General features: G+C 41.5%; 1 protein-coding gene across 1 annotated transcript in view; it reads right to left on the reverse strand.

Annotated features, from left to right (window-relative positions):
• LOC139764960 (intermembrane lipid transfer protein VPS13A-like) overlaps positions 1 to 23239 on the reverse strand; it is a 1504808-nt gene that overhangs the window by 788069 nt on the left and 693500 nt on the right. The window contains 1 exon segment of the mRNA XM_071692018.1: positions 7212 to 7323. Within this exon segment, the coding sequence (XP_071548119.1) occupies positions 7212 to 7323 (112 nt within the window).

Below are 23239 nucleotides of genomic sequence, written 5' to 3' on the forward strand. Positions count from 1 at the left end.
GAATGTAAGAAAGTAAATTCTCGATTGATATGGGTAAAACTGAAAGTTGATGGAGACAGATGGGTGATTATTGGTGCATATGCACCTGGGCATGAGAAGAAAGATCATGAGAGCCAAGCGTTTTGGGAGAAGCTGAATGAGTGTGTTAGTGGTTTTGATGCACGAAACCGGGTTATAGTGATGGGTGATTTGAATGCAAAGGTGAGTAATGTGGCAGTTGAGGGAATAATTGGTATACATGGGGTGTTCAGTGTTGTAAATGGAAATGGTGAAGAGCTTGTACATTTATGTGCTGAAAAAGGACTGGTGATTGGGAATACCTGCTTTAAAAAGCGAGATATACATAAGTATACGTATGTAAGTAGGAGAGATGGCCAGAGAGCGTTATTGGATTATGTGTTAATTGATAGACGCATGAAAGAGAGACTTTTGGATGTTAATGTGCTGAGAGGTGCAACTGGAGGGATGTCTGATCATTATCTTGTGGAAGCAAAGGTGAAGATTTGTGGGGGTTTTCAGAAAAGAAGAGAGAATGTTGGGATGAAGAAGGTGGTGAGAGTAAGTGAGCTTGGGAAGGAGACTTGTATGAGGAAGTACCAGGAGAGACTGAGTACAGATTGGAAAAAGGTGAGAACAAAGGAGGTAAGGGGAGTGGGGGAGGAATGGGATGTATTTAGAGAAGCAGTGATGGCTTGCGCAAAAGATGCTTGTAGCTTGAGAAGCGTGGGAGGTGGGTGGATTAAAAAAGGTAGTGAGTGTTGGAATGGAGAAGTAAGATTATTAGTAAAAGAGAAGAGAGAGGCATTTGAACGATTTTTGCAGGGAAAAAATGCAAATGAGTGGGAGAGGTATAAAAGAAAGAGGCAGGAGGTCAAGAGAAAGGTGCAAGAGATAAAAAGAGGGCAAATGAGAGTTGGGGTGAGAGAGTATCATTAAATGTCAGGGAGAATAAAAAGATGCTTTGGAAGGAGGAAAATAAAGTACGTAAGACAAGGGAGCAAATGGGAACTTCAGTGAAGGGGGCAAATGGGGAGGTATTATCAAGTAGTGGTGATGAGAGAAGGAGATGGAGAGAGTATTTTGAGGGTTTGTTGAATGTGTTTGATGATAGAGTGGCAGATGTGGGGTGTCTTGGTCGAGGTGTTGTGCAAAGTGAGAGGGTTAGGGAAAATGATTTGGTAAATAGAAAAGAGGTAGTAAAACTTTACGGAAGATGAAAGCCGGCAAAGCAGCAGGTTTGGATGGCATTGCAGTGGAATTTATTAAAAAAGGGGGTGACTGTATTGTTGACTGGTTGGTAAGGTTATTTAATGTATGTATGATTCATGGTGAGGTGTCTGAGGATTGGCGGAATGCTTGCATAGTGCCACTGTACAAAGGCAAAGGGGATAAGAGTGAGTGCTCAAATTACAGAGGTATAAGTTTGTTGAGTATTCATGGTAAATTATATGGGAGGGTATTGATTGAGAGGGTGAAGGCATGTACAGAGCATCAGATTGGGGAAGAGCAGTGTGGTTTCAGAAGTGGAAGAGGATGTGTGGATCAGGTGTTTGCTTTGAAGAATATATGCGAGAAATAATTAGAAAAACAAATGGATTTGTATGTAGCATTTATGGATCTGGAGAAGGCATATGATAGAGTTGATAGAGATGCTCTGTGGAAGGTATTAAGAATATATGGTGCGAGAGGCAAGTTGTTAGAAGCAGTGAAAAGTTTTTATCGAGGATGTAAGTCATGTGTTCGTGTAGGAAGACAGGAAAGTGATTGGTTCTCAGTGAATGTAGGTTTTTGGCAGGGGTGTGTGATGTCTCCATGGTTGTTTAATTTGTTTATGGATGGGGTTGTTAGAGAGGTGTATGCAAGAGTTTTGGAAAGAGGGGCAAGTATGAAGTCTGTTGGGGATGAGAGAGCTTGGGAAGAAAGTCAGTTGTTGTTCGCCGATGATACAGTGCTGGTGGCTGATTCATGTAAGAAACTGCAGAAGCTGGTGACTGAGTTTGGTAAAGTGTGTGAAAGAAGAAAGTTAAGAGTAAATGTGAATAAGAGCAAGGTTATTAGGTACAGTAGGGTTGAGGGTCAAGTCAATTGGGAGGTAAGTTTGAATGGAGAAAAGCTGGAGGAAGTGAAGTGTTTTAGATATCTGGGAGTGGCTCTGGCAGCGGATGAAACCATGGAAGTGGAAGTGAATCATAGGGTGGGGGAGGGGCAAAAATTCTGGGAGCCTTGAAGAATGTTTGGAAGTTGAGAACATTATCTCGGAAAGCAAAAATGGGTATGTTTCAAGGAATAGTGGTTCCAACAATGTTGTATGGTTGCGAACCGTGGGCTATGGATAGAGTTGTGCGCATGAGGGTGGATGTGCTGGAAATGAGATGTTTGAGGACAATATGTGGTGTGAGGTGGTTTGATCGAGTAAGTAATGTAAGGGTGAGAGAGATGTGTGGAAATAAAAAGAGTGTGGTTGAGAGAGCAGAAGAGGGTGTTTTGAAATGGTTTGGTCACGTGGAGAGAATGAGTGGGGAAAGATTGACCAAGAGGATATATGTGTCAGAGGTAGAGGGAACGAGGAGAAGTGGAAGACCAAATTGGAGGTGGAAAGATGGAGTGAAAAAGATTTTGAGTGATCGGGGCCTGAACATGCAGGAGGGTGAAAGGCGTGTAAGGAATAGAGTGAATTGGAACGATGTGGTATACCGGGGTCGACGTGCTGTCAATGGATTGAACCAGGGCATCTGAAGCGTCTGGGGTAAACCAAGCAAAGTGTGTTGGGCCTGGATGTGGAAAGGGAGCTGTGGTTTCGGTGCATTATTACATGACAGCTAGAGACTGAGTATGAACGAATGGGGCCTTTGGTGATTTTCCTAGCGCTACCTCGCACACATGAGGGGGGAGGGGGTTGTTATTCCATGTATGGTGGGGTGACGATGGGAAGAAATAAAGGGAGACAGTATGAATTATGTACATGTGTATATATGTATATGTCTGTGTGTGTATATATATGTGTACATTGAGATGTATAGGTATGTATATTATGCATGGGTGGACATGTATGTATATATATGTGTATGTGGGCGGGTTGGGCCATTCTTTCGTCTGTTTCCTTGCGCTACCTTGCTAACGCGGGAGACAGCGACAAAGCAAAACAAATAAATAAAATAAATTTTTTTTTTTTTTTTTTTGCTTTGTCGCTGTCTCCCGCATATGCGAGGTAGCGCAAGGAAACAGACGAAAGAAATGGCCCAACCCACCCCCATACACATGCCTTGATTCAATCCACTGACAGCACGTCAACCCCGGTATACCACATCGCTCCAATTCAATATATATATATATATATATATATATATATATATATATATATATATATATATATATATATATATTATCTTTTTTATTACACTTTGTCGCTGTCTCCCGCGTTTGCGAGGTAGCACAAGGAAACAGACGAAAGAAATGGCCCAACCCCCCCCCATACACATGTATATACACACGTGCACACACGCAAATATACATACCTACACAGCTTTCCATGGTTTACCCCAGACGCTTCACATGGCTTGATTCAATCCAATGACAGCACGTCAACTCCGGTATACCACATCGCTCCAATTCACTCTATTCCTTGTCCTCCTTTCACCCTCCTGCATGTTCAGGCCCCGATCACACAAAATCTTTTTCACTCCATCTTTCCACCTCCAATTTGGTCTCCCTCTTCTCCTCGTTCCCTCCACCTCCGACACATATATCCTCTTGGTCAATCTTTCCTCACTCATTCTCTTCATGTGCCCAAACCATTTCAAAACACCCTCTTCTGCTCTCTCAACCACGCTCTTTTTATTTCCACACATCTCTCTTACCCTTACGTTACTTACTCGATCACACCACCTCACACCACACATTGTCCTCAAACATCTCATTTCCAGCACATCCATCCTCCTGCGCACAACTCTATCCATAGCCCACACCTCGCAACCATACAACATTGTTGGAACCACTATTCCTTCAAACATACCCATTTTTGCTTTCCGAGATAATGTTCTCGACTTCCACACATTCTTCAAGGCTCCCAGAATTTTCGCCCCCTCCCCCACCCTATGATCCACTTCCGCTTCCATGGTTCCATCCGCTGCCAGATCCACTCCCAGATATCTAAAACACTTCACTTCCTCCAGTTTTTCTCCATTCAAACTCACCTCCCAATTGACTTGACCCTCAACCCTACTGTACCTAATAACCTTGCTCTTATTCACATTTACTCTTAACTTTCTTCTTTCACACACTTTACCAAACTCAGTCACCAGCTTCTGCAGTTTCTCACATGAATCAGCCACCAGCGCTGTATCATCAGCGAACAACAACTGACTCACTTCCCAAGCTCTGTCATCCACAACAGACTTCATACTTGCCCCTCTTTCCAAAACTCTTGCATTCACCTCCCTAACAACCCCATCCATAAACAAATTAAACAACCATGGAGACATCACACACCCCTGCCGCAAACCTACATTCACTGAGAACCAATCACTTTCCTCTCTTCCTACACGTACACATGCCTTACATCCTCGATAAAAACTTTTCACTGCTTCTAACAACTTGCCTTCCACACCATATATTCTTAATACCTTCCACAGAGCATCTCTATCAACTCTATCATATGCCTTCTCCAGATCCATAAATGCTACATACAAATCCATTTGCTTTTCTAAGTATTTCTCACATACATTCTTCAAAGCAAACACCTGATCCACACATCCTCTACCACTTCTGAAACCACACTGCTCTTCCCCAATCTGATGCTCTGTACATGCCTTCACCCTCTCAATCAATACCCTCCCATATAATTTACCAGGAATACTCAACAAACTTATACCTCTGTAATTTGAGCAATCACTCTTATCCCCTTTGCCTTTGTACAATGGCACTATGCACGCATTCCGCCAATCCTCAGGCACCTCACCATGAGTCATACATACATTAAATAACCTTACCAACCAGTCAACAATACAGTCACCCCCTTTTTTAATAAATTCCACTGCAATACCATCCAAACCTGCTGCATTGCCGGCTTTCATCTTCCGCAAAGCTTTTACTACCTCTTCTCTGTTTACCAAATCATTTTCCCTAACCCTCTCACTTTGCACACCACCTCGACCAAAACACCCTATATCTGCCACTCTATCATCAAACACATTCAACAAACCTTCAAAATACTCACTCCATCTCCTTCTCACATCACCACTACTTGTTTTCACCTCCCCATTTGCGCCCTTCACTGAAGTTCCCATTTGCTCCCTTGTCTTACACACTTTATTTACCTCCTTCCAGAACATCTTTTTATTCTCCCTAAAATTTAATGATACTCTCTCACCCCAACTCTCATTTGCCCTCTTTTTCACCTCTTGCACCTTTCTCTTGACCTCCTGTCTCTTTCTTTTATACATCTCCCACTCAATTGCATTTTTTCCCTGGAAAAATCATCCAAATGCCTCTCTCTTCTCTTTCACTAATACTCTTACTTCTTCATCCCACCACTCACTACCCTTTCTAATCAACCCACCTCCCACTCTTCTCATGCCACAAGCATCTTTTGCACAATCCATCACTGATTCCCCAAATATATATATATATATATATATATATATATATATATATATATATATATATATATATATATCTTTCTTTCTTTCTTTCATACTATTCGCCATTTCCCGCATTAGCGAGGTAGCGTTGAGAACAGAGGACTAGGCCCTTGAGGGAATATCCTCACCTGGGCCCCTTCTCTGTTCCCTCTTTTGGAAAATTAAAAAAAAAAGTGAGAGGGGAGGATTTCCAGCCCCCCGCTCCCTCCCCTTTTAGTCGCCTTCTACGACACGCAGGGAATACGTGGGAAGTATTCTTTCTCCCCTATCCCCAGGGATAATATATGTATATATATATATTTTATTTTGCTTTGTTGCTGTCTCCCGCGTTAGCGAGGTAGCGCAAGGAAACAGATGAAAGAATGGCCCAACCCACCCACATACACATGTATATACATACACGTCCACACACAGCACATACACATACCTATACATCTCAATGTACACATATATATACACACACAGACATATACATATATACCCATGTACATAATTCATACTGTCTGCCTTTATTCATTTCCATCGCCACCCCACCACACATGGAATAACAACACCCTCCCCCCCTTATGGGTGCGAGGTAATGCTAGGAAAAGACAACAAAGGCCCCATTCGTTCACACTCAGTCTCTAGCTGTCATGTAATAATGCACCGAAACCACATATATATATATATATATATATATATATATATATATATATATATATATATATATATATATATATATATATATACATATACATATATCCTGGGAGCCTTGAAGAATGAGTGGAAGTCGAGAACATTATCTCGGAAAGCTAAAATGGGTATATTTGAAAGAATAGTGGTTCCAACAATGTTGTATGGTTGCAAGGCGTTGGCTATGGACAGAGTTGTGCGCAGGAGGATGGATGTGCTGGAAATGAGATGTTTGAGGACAATGTGTGGGGTGAGGTGGTTTGATTGAGTAAGTAACGTAAGGGTAAGAGAGATGTGTGGAAATAAAAAGAGCGTGGTTGAGAGAGCAGAAGAGGGTGTTTTGAAGTGGTTTGGGCACATGGAGAGGATGAGTGAGGAAAGATTGACCAAGAGGATATATGTGTCGGAGGTGGAGGGAACAAGGAGAAGAGGGAGACCAAATTGGAGGTGGAAAGATGGAGTGAAAAAGATTTTGTGTGATCGGGGCCTGAGCAAGCAGGAGGGTGAAAGGAGGGCAAGGAATAGAGTGAATTGGAGCGATGTGGTATACCGGGGTTGACGTGCTGTCAGTGGATTGAAGCAGGGCATGTGAAGCGTCTGGGGTAAACCATGGAAAGCTGTGTAGGTATGTATATTTGCGTGTGTGGACGTATGTATATACATGTGTATGGGGGGGGTTGGGCCATTTCTTTCGTCTGTTTCCTTGCGCTACCTCGCAAACGCGGGAGACAGCGACAAAGTATAATAAATAAAAAAAAAAATAATATATATATATATATATATATATATATATATATATATATATATATATATATATATATATATATATATATATATATACAAATAGCAAGGGTGCAATCAAAATACAAACAGGAAAAAATGATGAGTAATACCTACCGCTGCAGCTATGTCTGGATCATGCTCTGCCTTGGGTTTACAAGTTAGGAGATACAAACAAGTGGATGAAAGCACATCCTTCCACCAAACTCCCAACTCACTGATACCGTAACTGGAACAGGAATCAACAATACTGTTACAGAAAAAGGGTACTTCATTCTTTCACCATATCTATCTACATTCTATATGCAAACTCATGTAATGAAATAGTATGACCCACACACAAACTACTTGATATACTATGATTTCTGCATACTTCTACTAATGTAATCATCAAGATGTGCATTAAAGGCATATATTTTCACACATTGTTCTTCCTATGAACTCTTTTACTGTATTACTTAATACTACACACAGAAATTCATTTTTCATTCACTCTCTCTTCTTCTCTCATCTCCATATGTCCATGTCACTTTAGTTCATCAACTAATTTGCTAAACCATTTCACAACACTTGTTTCAGATAATGTACTCAATCCTCAATTTATCCATATCAACTTTAACCATTAAATCAACTGCTTCCTCTCTACTAGCAATCTATGAGGCTTTGTTCCCCCTGGGAAACCACCTCCTGGTGGGGTGGTCACAGAAGAAAAGTCTCCAGTCTTCCTAATCCCTCTTACACCATCATAGGTAACATCAATATAATTCCATACTTCCTGCTCCCAAGACATGGATTGCTTTCCCTCATCCTATTTCATTCTAAATAACCCCTTTACACACATACACACACACACACATATATAAATTTTTTTATACTGATTCAAAATTTCCTGTGTTAACGATGGGGTGGTAAGAACAGAGGACTGAGCCTTAGAGGAAATATTCTCACTTGGCCCCATTCTCTGTTCCTTCTTTTGGAAAATCAAATTATGGAAGGGAGGATTTACAGCCCCCAACTCCCTCCCTTTTCAGTCACCTTTTACAACATGCAGGGAATATGTGGGAAGTATTCATACTCCCCTATCCCCAAGGTGATATATATATATATATATATATATATATATATATATATATATATATATATATATATATATATATTCTTTTTTTTCCATACTATTTGCCTTTTCCCACATTAGCGAGGTAACGTTAAGAACAGAGGGCTGAGCCTTTGGAGGAAATCCTCTCTTGGCCTCCTTCTCTGTTCTTTCTTTTAGAAAATGAAAAACAACAGGAGAGGATTTACAGCCCTCCGCTCCCTCCCCTTTTAGTTGCCTTCCACAGCATGCAGGGAATACGTGGGAAGTATTCTTTCTCCCCAGGGATAATACATACATATATATATATATATATATATATATATATATATACATATATATATATATATATATATATATATATATATATATATATATATATATATATATATATGTATATATATATATATATATATATATATATATATATTTTTTTTTTTTCTTTGTCGCTGTCTCCCACGTTTGCGAGGTAGCGCAAGGAAACAGACGAAAGAAATGGCCCAACCCACCCCCATACACATGTATATACATACGTCCACACACGCAAATATACATACCTACACAGCTTTCCATGGTTTACCCCAGACGCTTCACATGCCCTGATTCAATCCACTGCCAGCACGTCAACCCCGGTATACCACATTGATCCAATTCACTCTATTCCTTGCCCTACTTTCACCCTCCTGCATGTTCAGGCCCCGATCACACAAAATCTTTTTCACTCCATCTTTCCACCTCCAATTTGGTCTCCCACTTCTCCTCGTTCCCTCCACCTCCGACACATATATCCTCTTGGTCAATCTTTCCTCACTCATTCTCTCCATGTGCCCAAACCATTTCAAAACACCCTCTTCTGCTCTCTCAACCACGCTCTTTTTATTTCCACATATCTCTCTTACCCTTACGTTACTTACTCGATCAAACCACCTCACACCACACACTGTCCTCAAACATCTCATTTCCAGCACATCCATCCTCCTGCGCACAACTTTATCCATAGCCCACGCCTCGCAACCATACAACATTGTTGGAACCACTATTCCTTCAAACATACCCATTTTAGCTTTCCGAGATAATGTTCTCGACTTCCACACATTCTTCAAGGCTCCCAGGATTTTCGCCCCCTCCCCCACCCTATGATCCACTTCCGCTTCCATGGTTCCATCCGCTGCCAGATCCACTCCCAGATATCTAAAACACTTTACTTCCTCCAGTTTTTCTCCATTCAAACTTACCTCCCAATTGACTTGACCCTCAACCCTACTGTACCTAATTACCTTGCTCTTATTCACATTTACTCTTAACTTTCTTCTTTCGCACACTTTACCAAACTCAGTCACCAGCTTCTGCAGTTTCTCACATGAATCAGCCACCAGCGCTGTATCATCAGCGAACAACAACTGACTCACTTCCCAAGCTCTCTCATCCACAACTGACTTCATACTTGCCCCTCTTTCCAAAACTCTTGCATTCACCTCCCTAACAACCCCATCCATAAACAAATTAAACAACCATGGAGACATCACACACCCCTGCCGCAAACCTACATTCACTGAGAAACAATCACTTTCCTCTCTTCCTACACGTACACATGCCTTACATCCTCAATAAAAACTTTTCACTGCTTCTAACAACTTGCCTCCCACACCATATATTCTTAATACCTTCCACAGAGCATCTCTATCAACTCTATCATATGCCTTCTCCAGATCCATAAATGCTACATACAAATCCATTTGCTTTTCTAAGTATTTCTCACATACATTCTTCAAAGCAAACACCTGATCCACACATCCTCTACCACTTCTGAAACCACACTGCTCTTCCCCAATCTGATGCTCTGTACATGCCTTTATCCTCTCAAACAATACCCTCCCATATAATTTACCAGGAATACTCAACAAACTTATACCTCTGTAATTTGAGCACTCACTCTTATCCCCTTTGCCTTTGTACAATGGCACTATGCACGCATTCCGCCAATCCTCAAGCACCTCACCATGAGTCATACATACATTAAATAACCTTACCAACCAGTCAATAATACAGTCATCCCCTTTTTAAATAAATTCCACTGCAATACCATCCAAACCTGCTGCCTTGCTGGCCATATATATATATATATATATATATATATATATATATATATATATATATAGATATAGATATATATATATACATATTCTATTTATCTATTTTCACACTTTTTTGCTGCTTCCCGCATTAGCGAGGTAGCGCAAGGAAATACATGAAAGAAATTGAAATATATATATATATATATATATATATATATATATATATTTTTTTTAAACTATTCGCTATTTCCCACGTTAGCGAGGTAGCGTTAGGAACAGAGGACTGGGCCTTTTTTGGAATATCCTCACCTGGCCCCCTCTGTTCCTTCTTTTGGAAAATTTAAAAAAAAAGAGAGGGGAGGATTTCCAGCCCCCCGCCCCCTCCCCTTTTAGTCGCCTTCTACGACACGCAGGGAATACGTGGGAAGTATTCTTAATCCCCTATCCCCAGGGATAATATATATATATATATATATATATATATATATATATATATATATATATATATATATATATATATATATATATATATATATATATCCCTGGGGATAGGGGAGAAAGAATACTTCCCACGTATTCCCTGCGTGTCGTAGAAGGCGACTAAAAGGGAAGGGAGCGGGGGGCTTGCAATCCTCCCCTCTCGTTTTTTTTTTTTTTTTAATTTTCCAAAAGAAGGAACAGAGAAGAGGTTCCAGGTGAGGATATTCCCTCAAAGGCCCAGTCCTCTGTTCTTAACGCTACCTCGCTATCGCGGGAAATAGAGGATGTGTGGATCAGGTGTTTGCTTTGAAGAATGTATGTGAGAAATACTTAGAAAAGCAAATGGATTTGTATGTAGCATTTATGGATCTGGAGAAGGCATATGATAGAGTTGATAGAGATGCTCTGTGGAAGGTATTAAGAATATATGGTGTGGGAGGAAAGTTGTTAGAAGCAGTGAAAAGTTTTTATCGAGGATGTAAGGCATGTGTACGTGTAGGAAGAGAGGAAAGTGATTGGTTCTCAGTGAATGTAGGTTTGCGGCAGGGGTGTGTGATGTCTCCATGGTTGTTTAATTTGTTTATGGATGGGGTTGTAAGGGAGGTAAATGCAAGAGTCCTGGAAAGAGGGGCAAGTATGAAGTCTGTTGGGGATGAGAGAGCTTGGGAAGTGAGTCAGTTGTTGTTCGCTGATGATACAGCGCTGGTGGCTGATTCATGTGAGAAACTGCAGAAGCTGGTGACTGAGTTTGGTAAAGTGTGTGGAAGAAGAAAGTTGAGAGTAAATGTGAATAAGAGCAAGGTTATTAGGTACAGTAGGGGTGAGGGTCAAGTCAATTGGGAGGTGAGTTTGAATGGAGAAAAACTGGAGGAAGTGAAGTGTTTTAGATATCTGGGAGTGGATCTGTCAGCGGATGGAACCATGGAAGCGGAAGTGGATCATAGGGTGGGGGAGGGGGCGAAAATTTTGGGAGCCTTGAAAAATGTGTGGAAGTCGAGAACATTATCTCGGAAAGCAAAAATGGGTATGTTTGAGGGAATAGTGGTTCCAACAATGTTGTATGGTTGCGAGGCGTGGGCTATGGATAGAGATGTGCGCAGGAGGATGGATGTGCTGGAAATGAGATGTTTGAGGACAATGTGTGGTGTGAGGTGGTTTGATCGAGTAAGTAACGTAAGGGTAAGAGAGATGTGTGAAAATAAAAAGAGCGTGGTTGAGAGAGCAGAAGAGGGTGTTTTGAAATGGTTTGGGCACATGGAGAGAATGAGTGAGGAGAGATTGACCAAGAGGATATATGTGTCGGAGGTGGAGGGAACGAGGAGAAGAGGGAGACCAAATTGGAGGTGGAAAGATGGAGTGAAAAAGATTTTGTGTGATCGGGGCCTGAACATGCAGGAGGGTGAAAGGAGGGCAAGAAATAGAGTGAATTGGAGTCATGTGGTATACAGGGGTTGACGTGCTGTCAGTGGATTGAAGCAAGGCATGTGAAGCGTCTGGGGTAAACCATGGAAAGCTGTGTAGGTATGTATATTTGCGTGTGTGGACGTGTGTATGTACATGTGTATGGGGGGGGGGGGTTGGGCCATTTCTTTCGTCTGTTTCCTTGCGCTACCTCGCAAACGCGGGAGACAGCGACAAAGTATAAAAAAAAAAAAAAAAAAAAAAAAAATATATATATATATATATTTATCATACTTTGTCGCTGTCTCCCGCATTAGAGAGGGAGAGCAAGGAAACAGACGAAAGAATGGCCCAACCCACCCACATACACATGTATATACATACACATCCACACATGCACATATACATACCTATGCATCTCAACGTATGCATATATATACATACACAGACATATAAATATATACACATGTACAAAATTCATATTTGCTGCCATTATTCATTCCCGTTGCCACCCTTTCACACATGAAATGACAACCCCCTTGCCCGACATGCATGCATGGTAACGCTAGGAAAAGACAACAAAGGCCACTTTCATTCACACTCAGTCTCAAACTGTCATGTATAATGCACTGAAACCACAGCTCCCTTTCCACATCCAGGCCCCACAAAACTTTCCATGGTTTACCCCAGACACTTCAAATACCCTGGCTCAATCCATTGACAGCATGTCGACCCTGGCAAACCACATTGTTCCAGTTCACTCTATTCCTTGCACATCTTTCTCCCTCCTACATATTCAGGCCCTGATCGCTCAAAATCTTTTTCACTCCATTCTTTCACCTCCAATTTGGTCTTCCATTTCTCTTTGTTCCCTACACCTTTGACACATATATCATCTTTGTGAATCTTTCCTCACTCATTCTCTCCATGTGACCGAACCATGTCAAAACTCCCTCTTCTGCTCTCTCAATCACATTATTTTTATTACCACACATCTCTCTCACCCTCTCATTACTTACTCAATCAAACCATCAAACACCACATATCATACTCAAACATCTCATTTCCAACACATCCACCCTCCTCCGCACCACTCTAGCCCACGCCTCACAACCATATAACATTGTTGGAACCACTATTACTTCAGCCATACCCATTGTTGCATTCGGAGATAATGTTCTCAACTTCCACACATTTTTCAACGCTCCCAGAACTTTCACCCCCTCCCCCACCCTTTGACTCACTTCCACTTCCATGGTTCCATCCGCTGCCAGATCCACTCCCAGATATCTAAAACACTTCACTTCCTCCAGTTTTTCTCCATTTAAACTTACCTCCCAATTGACTTTCCCCTCAACCCTACTGAACCTAGTATCCTTGCTCTTATTCACATTTACTCTCAGCTTTCTTCTTTCACACACTTTATCAAACTCAGTCTCCACCTTATGCAGTTTCTCATCCAAATCAGCCACCAGCGCTGGATCATCAGCGAACAACAACTGACTTGCTTCCCAAGCTCTCTCAGCCACAACAGACTGCATACTTGCTCCTCTCTCCAAAACACTTGCATTCACCTCCCTAAAAACCTCACCCATAAACAAATTAAATAACCATGGAGACATCATACATCCCTGCCGCAAACCGACAGTTACTGAGAACCAATCACTTTCCTCTCTTCCTACTCGTACACATACCTTACATCTTCGATAAAAACTTTCCACTGCTTCTAACAACTTGCCTCCCACACAATATATTCTTAATACCTTCAACAGAGAATCTTTATCAACTACATCATATGCCTTCTCCAGAACCATAAATGCTACATACAAATCCATTTGCTTTTCTAAGAATTTCTCACATACATTCTTGAAAACAAACACCTGATCCACACATCCTCTACCACTTCTGAAACCACACTGTTCTTCCCTAATCTGATGCTCTGTACATGCCTTCACCCTCTCAATCAATACCCTCTTATATAATTTCCCAGGAATAATCAACATACTTATACCTGTATAATTTGAGCACTCACCTTTATCCCCTTTGCCTTTGTACAATGGAACTATGCATACATTCTGCCAATCCTCAGGCACCTCACAATGAGTCATACATACATTAAATATCCTTACCCACCAGTCAACAACACTGCAATACCATACAAACCTGCAGCCTTGCCAGCTTTCATCTTCTGCAAAGCTTTTACTACCTCTTCTCTGTTTACCAAATCATTCTCCCTAACCCTCTCATTTTGCACACCACCTTGACCAAAACACCCTATATCTGACATTATCATCTAACACATTCAACAAACCTTCAAAATACTCACTTCATCTCCTTCTCACATCACCACTACTTGTTATCACCTCCCCATTAGCCCCCTTCACCAATGTTCCTATTTGTTCTTTTGTCTTATGCACTTTATTTACCTCTTTCCAAAACATCTTTTTATTCTCCATAAAATTTAATGATACTCTCTCACCCCAACTCTCATTTGCCCTCTTTTTCAACTCTTGCACCTTTCTCTTGACCTCCTGCCTCTTTCTTTTATACATATCCCAGTCATTTGCACTATTTCCCTGGAAAAGTTGTCCAAATGACTCTCTCCTCCATTTCACTAATAATCTTACTTCTTCATCCCACCATTCACTACCCATTTTAATCTGCCCACCTCACACACATCTCATGCCACAAGCATCTTTTGCGCAAGCCATCATTGCTTCCCCAAATACATCCCATTCTTCCCCCACTCCCCTTACGTCATTTGCTCTCACCTTTATCCATTCTGCACTCAGTCTCTCCTGGTACTTCCTCACACAAGTCTCCTTCCCAAGCTCACTTACTCTCACCTCTACAAATCTTCACCTTTGCCTCAACAAGATAATGATCAGATATCCCTCCAGTTGCACCTCTCAGCACATTAACATCCAACAGTCTCTCTTTCAGGTGCCTATCAATTAATACCTAATCCAATAACGTTCTCTGGTCATCTATCCTACTTACATGTGTATACTTATGTATATCTCTTTTCAAACCAGGTATTCCCAATCACAAGTCCTTATTCAGCATACAAATCCACAAGCTCTTCATAAATTTCCATTTACAAAACTGAACACCCCATGTACACCAATTATTCCCTCAACTGCCACATTACTCACCTTTGCATTCAAATTACACATCAGTATAACCCGGTCTCGTGCATCAAAAATACTAACACACTCACTCACCTGCTCCCAAAACACTTGCCTCTCCTGATCTTTCTTCTCATGCCCAGGTGCATATGCACAATTAATCACCCATCTCTCTCCATCTACTTTCAGTATTACCCATATCAATCTAGAGTTTACTTTCTTACAATCTATCAAATACTTTCACCACTCCTGTTTCAGTATTACTCCTTCCCTAGCTCTTGTCCTCTCAGCAACCCCTGCCTTTGCTCTCAAAACATTCCACCTTACCATTGAGCTTCATTTCACTCAAAGCCAAAATATCGAGGTTCCTTTCCTCAAATATACTACCATTCTCTCCTATTTTCTCATCTTGGTTACATCCACACACATTTTGAAACCCCAATCTGAGCTTTTGAGGAGGATGAGCACTTCCTGTGTTTCTTCTATTTCCCCTTTTAGAAAGTTTAAATACAAGAAAGGTAAGGTTTCTAGCCCCCTACTTCCGTCCCCTTTAGTCACCTTCTACGACATGTGAGGAATGTGTGGGAAGTACTCTTTCTCCCCTATCACCAGGCATATATCTTATCTATTTATTCATTTTGCTTTGTCGCTGTCTCCCGCGTTAGCGAGGTAGCACAAGGAAACAGATGAAAGAATGGCCCAACCCACTCATATACACATGTACATACATACACGTCCATACACGCAAATATACATACCTATACATCTCAACGTATACATATATATATACACACACACACACACATATACATGTATACACATGTACATAATTCATACTGTCTGCCTTTATTCATTCCCATCGCCACCTCGCCACACATGAAATAACATCCCCCTCCCCCCACATGTGTGCGAGGTAGCGCTAGGAAAAGACAACAAAGACCTCATCCATTCACACTCAGTCTCTAGCTGTCATGTAATAATGCTCGAAACCACAGCTCCATTTCCACATCCAGGCCTCACACAACTTTCCATGGTTTACCCCAGACGCTTCACATGCCCTGATTCAATCCATTAACAGCACGTCGACCCCCGGTATACCACATCGTTCCAATTCACTCTATTCCTTGTACGCCTTTCAACCTCCTGCATGTTCAGGCCCCGATCACTCAAAATCTTTTTCACTCCATCTTTCCACCTCCAATTTGGTCTCCCACTTCTCCTTGTTCCCTCCATCTCTGACACATATATCCTCTTGGTCAATCTTTCCTCACTCATTCTCTCCATGCGACCAAACCATTTCAAAACACCCTCTTCTGCTCTCTCAACCACACTCTTTTTATTACCACACATCTTTCTTACCCTTACATTACTTACGTGATCAAACCACCTCACACCACATACTGTCCTCAAACATCTCATTTCCAGCACATCCATCCTCCTGCGCACAACTCTATCCATAGCCCACGCCTCGCAACCATACAACATTGTTGGAACCACTATTCCTTCAAACATACCCATTTTTGCTTTCTGAGATAACGTTATCGACTTCCACACATTTTTCAAGGCTCCCAGAGTTTTCGCCCCGTCCCCCTCCCTATGATTCACTTCCGCTTCCATGGTTCCATCTGCTGCCAAATCCACTCCCATTTATCTAAAACACTTTACTTCCTCCAGTTTTTCTCCATTCAAACTTACCTCCCAACTGACTTGACCCTCAACCCTACTGTACCTAATAACCTTGCTCTTATTCACATCTATTCTCAACTTTCTTCTTTCACACATTTTACCAAACTCAGTAACCAGCTTCTGCAGTTTCTCATATGAATCAGCCACCAGCGCTGTATCATCAGCAAACAACAACTGACTCACTTACCAAGCTCTCTCATCCACAACAGACTGCATACTTGCCCCTCTTTCCAAAGCTCTTGCATTCACCTCCCTAACAACCCCATCCATAAACAAATTAAACAACCATGGAGACATAAACACCCCTGCCGCAAACCTACATTCACTGAGAAACAATCACTTCCGTCTCTTCCTAAACGTACACATGCCTTACATCCTCGATAAAAACTTTTCACTGCTTTTAACAACTTGCCTTCCACATCATATATTCTTAATACCTTCCACAGAGCATCTCTATCAACTCTATCATATGCCTTCTCCAGATCCATAAATGCTACATACAAATCCATTTACTTTTCTAAGTATTTCTCACATACATTTTTCAAAGCAAACACCTGATCCACACATCCTCTACCACTTCTGAAACCACACGGCTCTCTTCCCCAATCTGATGCTCTGTACATGCCTTCACCCTCTCAATCAATACCCTCCCATATAATTTACCAGGAATACTCAACAAACTTATACCTCAGTAATTTGAGCACTCACTCTTATCCCCTTAGCATTTGTACAATGGCACTATGCAAGCATTCTGCCAATCCTCAGGTACCTCACCATGAATCATACATACATTAAATAACCTTACCAACCAGTCAACAATACAGTCACCCCCATCTTTAATAAATTCCACTGCAATACCATCCAAACCTGCTGCCTTGCCGGCTTTCATCTTCCGCAAAGCTTTTACTACCTCTTCTCTGTTTACCAAATCATTTTCCCTAACCCTCTCACTTTGCACACCACCTCGACTAAAACACCCTATATCTGTCACTCTATCATCAAACACATTCAACAAACCTTCAAAATACTCACTCCATCTCCTCACATCACCACTACTTGTTATCACCTCCCCATTTGTGCCCTTCACTGAAGTTCCCATTTGCTTCCTTGTCTTACGCATATATATACATTATATATATATATATATATATATATATATATATATATATATATATATATATATATATATATATATATATATGTATATATACTTATTTATTTTATTTATTTTGCTTTGTCGCTGTCTCCCGCGTTAGCGAGGTAGCGCAAGGAAACCGACAAAAGAATGGCCCAACTCGCCCACATACACATGTATATACATACACGTCCACACACGCAAATATACATACCCATACATCTCAATGTACACATATATATATACACACAGAGACATATATATATATATATATATATATATATATATCCACATGTACATAATTCATACCGTCTGCCTTTATTTGTTCCCATCGCCACCCCGCCACACATGGAATAACAACCCCCTCCCCCCTCATGTGTGCGAGGTAGCGCTAGGAAAAGACACCAAAGGCCCCATTCGTTCACACTCAGTCTCTAGCTGTCATGTAATAATGCACCGAAACTACAGCTCCCTTTCCACATCCAGGCCCCACACAACTTTCCATGGTTTACCCCAGATGCTTCACATGCCCTGGTTCAATCCATTGACAGCACGTCGACCCCTGTATACCACATCGTTCCAATTCACTCTATTCCTTGTACGCCTTTCACCCTCCTGCATGTTCAGGCCCCGATCACTCAAAATCTTTTTCACTCCATTTTTCTACCTCCAATTTGGTCTCCCACTTCTCCTCATTCGCTCCACCTCTCACACATATATCCTCTTGGTCAATATTTCCTCACTCATTCTCTCCATATGACCAAACCATTTCAAAACACCCTCTTCTGCTATCTCAACCACACTCTTTTTATTTCCACACATCTCTCTTACCCTTACATTACTTACTTGATCAAACCACCTCACACCACATATTGTCCTCAAACATCTCATTTCCAGCACCTCCACCCTCCTGCGCACAACTCTATCCATAGCCCACGCCTCGCAACCATACAACATTGTTGGAACCGCAATTCCTTCAAACATACCCATTTTTGCTTTCCGAGATAATGTTCTCGACTTCCAAACATTCTTCAAGGCTCCCAGAATTTTCGCCCCCTCCCCCACCCTATGATTCACTTCCGCTTCCATGGTTCCATCCGCTGCCAGATCCACTCCCAGATATCTAATACACTTTACTTCCAGTTTTTCTCCATTCAAACTTACCTCCCAATTGACTTGACCCTCAACCCTACTGTACCTAATAACCTTCCTCTTATTCACATTTACTCTTAACTTTCTTCTTTCACACACTTTACCAAACTCAGTCACCAGCTTCTGCAGTTTCTCACATGAATCAGCCACCAGCGCTGTATCATCAGCGAACAACAACTGACTCACTTCCCAAGCTCTCTCATCCACAACAGACTTCATACTTGCCCCTCTTTCCAAAACTCTTGCATTCACCTCCCTAACAACCCCATCCATAAACAAATTAAACAACCATGGAGACATCACACACCCCTGCCATAAACCTACATTCACTGAGAACCAATCACTTTCCTCTCTTCCTACACGTACACATGCCTTACATCCTCAATAAAAACTTTTCACTGCCTCTAACAACTTGCCTCAAACACCATATATTCTTAAAACCTTCCACAGAGCATCTCTATCAACTCTATCATATGCCTTCTCCAGATCCATAAATGCTACATACAAATCCATTTGCTTTTTTAAGTATTTCTCACATACATTCTTCAAAGCAAACACCTGATCCACACATCCTCTACCACTTCTGAAACCACACTGCTCTTCCCCAATCTGATGCTCTGTACATGCCTTCACCCTTTCAATCAATACCCTCCCATATAATTTGTCAGGAATACTCAACAAACATATTCCTCTGTAATTTGAGCACTCACTCTCATCCCCTTTGCCTTTGTACAATGGCACTATGCAAGCATTCCGCCAATCCTCAGGCACCTCACCATGAATCATACATACATTAAATAACCTTACCAACCAGTCAACAATACAGTCACCCCCATTTTTAATAAATTCCACTGCAATACCGTCCAAACCTGCTGCCTTGCTGGCTTTCATCTTCTGCAAAGCTTTTAGTACTCTTCTCTGTTTACCAAATCATTTTCCCTAACATTCTCACTTTGCACACCACCTCGACCAAAACACCCTATATCTGCCACTCTATGATCAAACTCATCCAACAAACCTTCAAAATACTCACTCCTCCTTCTCACATCACCACTACTTGCTATTACTTCCCCATTAGCCCCCTTCACTGAAGTTCCCATTTGCTCCCTTGTCTTACGCACTTTATTTACCTCCTTCCAGAACATCTTTTTATTCTCCCTAAAATTTAATGATACTCTCTCACCCCAACTCTCATTTGCCCTCTTTTTCACCTCTTTCACCTTTCTCTTGACCTCCTGTCTCTTTCTTTTATACATCTCCCACTCATTTGCATTTTTTCCCTGCAAAAATTGTCCAAATGCCTCTCTCTTCTCTTTCACCAATAATCTTACTTCTTCATCCCACCACTCACTACACTTTCTAATCAACCCATCTCCCACGCTTCTCATGCCACAAGCATCTTTTGCGCAAGCCATCACTGCTTCCCTAAATACATCCCATTCCTCCCCCACTCCCCTTACCTCCTTTGTTCTCACCTTTTTCCATTCTGTACTCAGTCTCTCCTGGTACTTCCTCACACAAGTCTCCTTCCCAAGCTCACTTACTCTCACCGCCCTCTTCACCCCAACATTCTGTCTTCTTTTCTGAAAACCCATACAAATCTTCACCTTCGCCTCCACAAGATAATGATCAGACATCCCTCCAGTTGCACCTCTCAGCACATTAACATCCAAAAGTCTCTCTTTCGCGCGCCTGTCTATTAACACAGACTCCAATAACGCTCTCTGGCCATCTCTCCTACTTACATACGTATACTTATGTATATCTCGCTTTTTAAACCAGGTATTCCCAATCACCAGTCCTTTTTCAGCACATAAATCTACAAGCTCTTCACCATTTCCACTTACAACACTGAACACCCTATGTATACCAATTATTCCCTCAACTGCCACATTACTCACCTTTGCATTCAAATCACCCATCACTATAACCCGGTCTTGGGCATCAAAACCACTAACACACTCATTCAGCTGCTCCCAAAACACTTGCCTCTCATGATCTTTCTTCTCATGCCCAGGTGCATATGCACCAATAATAACCCATCTCTCTCCATCCACTCTCAGATTTACCCATATTAATCGAGAATTTACTTTCTTACATTCTATCACATACTCCCACAACTCCTGTTTCAAAAGTACTGCTACTCCTTCCCTTGCTCTTGTCCTCTCACTAACCCTGACTTTACTCCCAAGACATTCCCAAACCACTCTTCCCCTTTACCCTTGAGTTTCGTTTCACTCAGAGCCAAAACATCCAGGTTCCTTTCCTCAAACATACTACCTATCTCTCTTTTTTCACGTCTTGGTTACATCCACACACATTCAGACACCCCAATCTGAGCCTATGAGGAGGATGAGCACTCCCCGCGTGCCTCTTTCTGTTTTCAATTTTAGAAAGTTAAAATACAAGGAAGAGAGGATTTCTGTCCCCCCGCTCCTGTCCCCTCTATTCGCTTTCTACAACACGTGATTAATGCGTGGGAAGTATTCTTTCTCCCTATCTCCAGGATAATATATATATATATATATATATATATATATATGAAGTCTGTTGGGGATGAGAGAGCTTGGGAAGTGAGTCAGTTGTTGTTCGCTGATGATACAGTGCTGGTGGCTGATTCATGTGAGAAACTGCAGAAGCTGGTGACTGAGTTTGGTAAAGTGTGTGAAAGAAGAAAGTTAAGAGTAAATGTGAATAAGAGCAAGGTTAATTATTAGGTACAGAAGGGTTGAGGGTCAAGTCAATTGGGAGGTAAGTTTGAATGGAGAAAAACTGGAGGAAGTAAAGTGTTTTAGATATCTGGGAGTGGATCTGGCAGCGGATGGAACCATGGAAGCGGAAGTGGATCATAGGGTGGGGGAGGGGGCGAAAATCCTGGGAACCTTGAAGAATGTGTGGAAGTCGAGAACATTATCTCGGAAAGCAAAAATGGGTATGTTTGAAGGAATAGTGGTTCCAACAATGTTGTACGGTTGCGAGGCGTGGGCTATGGATAGAGTTGTGCGCAGGAGGATGGATGTGCTGGAAATGAGATGTTTGAGGACAATGTGTGGTGTGAGGTGGTTTGATTGAGTAAGTAGATGTGTGGAAATAAAAAGAGCGTGATTGAGAGTGCAGATGAGGGTGTTTTGAAATGGTTTGGGCACACGGAGAGAATGAAAGAGGAAAGACTGACCAAGAGGATATATGTGTCGGAGGTGGAGGGAACTAGGAGAAGTGGGAGACCAAATTGGAGGTGGAAAGATGGAGTGAAAAAGATTTTGTGTGATTGGGGCCTGAACATGCAGGAGGGTGAAAGGAGGGCAAGGAATAGAGTGAATTGGATCGATGTGGTATACCGGGGTTGACGTGCTGGTAGTGGATTGAATCAGGGCATTTGAAGCGTCTGGGGTAAACCATGGAAAGCTGTGTAGGTATGTATATTTGCGTGTGTGGATGTATGTATATACATGTGTATGGAGGTGGGTTGGGCCATTTCTTTCGTCTGTTTCCTTGCGCTACCTCACAAACGCGGGAGATAGCAACAAAGCAAAAAAAAAAATATATATATATATATATATATATATATATATATATATATATATATATATATATATATATATATATATATATATATATATATTTCAAGCTAGAAGTTTCAGTTTTCTAAATCATTTCTTACATTTTTCATATGTATATATATGTATATGTGTGTGTGTGTGTATATGTGCGTATGTATGTGTATGTATATATATATATATATATATATGTATATATACATATATTATCCCTGGGGATAGGGGCGAAAAAATACTTCCCACGCATTCCTCGCGTGTCGTAGAAGGCGACTAAAGGGGACGGGAGCGGGGGGCCAGAAATCCTCCACTCCTTGTATTTTTTTTAACTTTCTAAAATGGGAAACAGAAGAAGGAGTCACGCGGGGAGTGCTCATCCTCCTCGAAGGCTCAGACTGGGGTGTCTAAATGTGTGTGGATGTAACCAAGATGTGAAAAAAG

Source organism: Panulirus ornatus, chromosome 52 (genome assembly GCF_036320965.1).
Source record: "Panulirus ornatus isolate Po-2019 chromosome 52, ASM3632096v1, whole genome shotgun sequence".
NCBI lineage: Eukaryota > Metazoa > Arthropoda > Malacostraca > Decapoda > Palinuridae > Panulirus > Panulirus ornatus.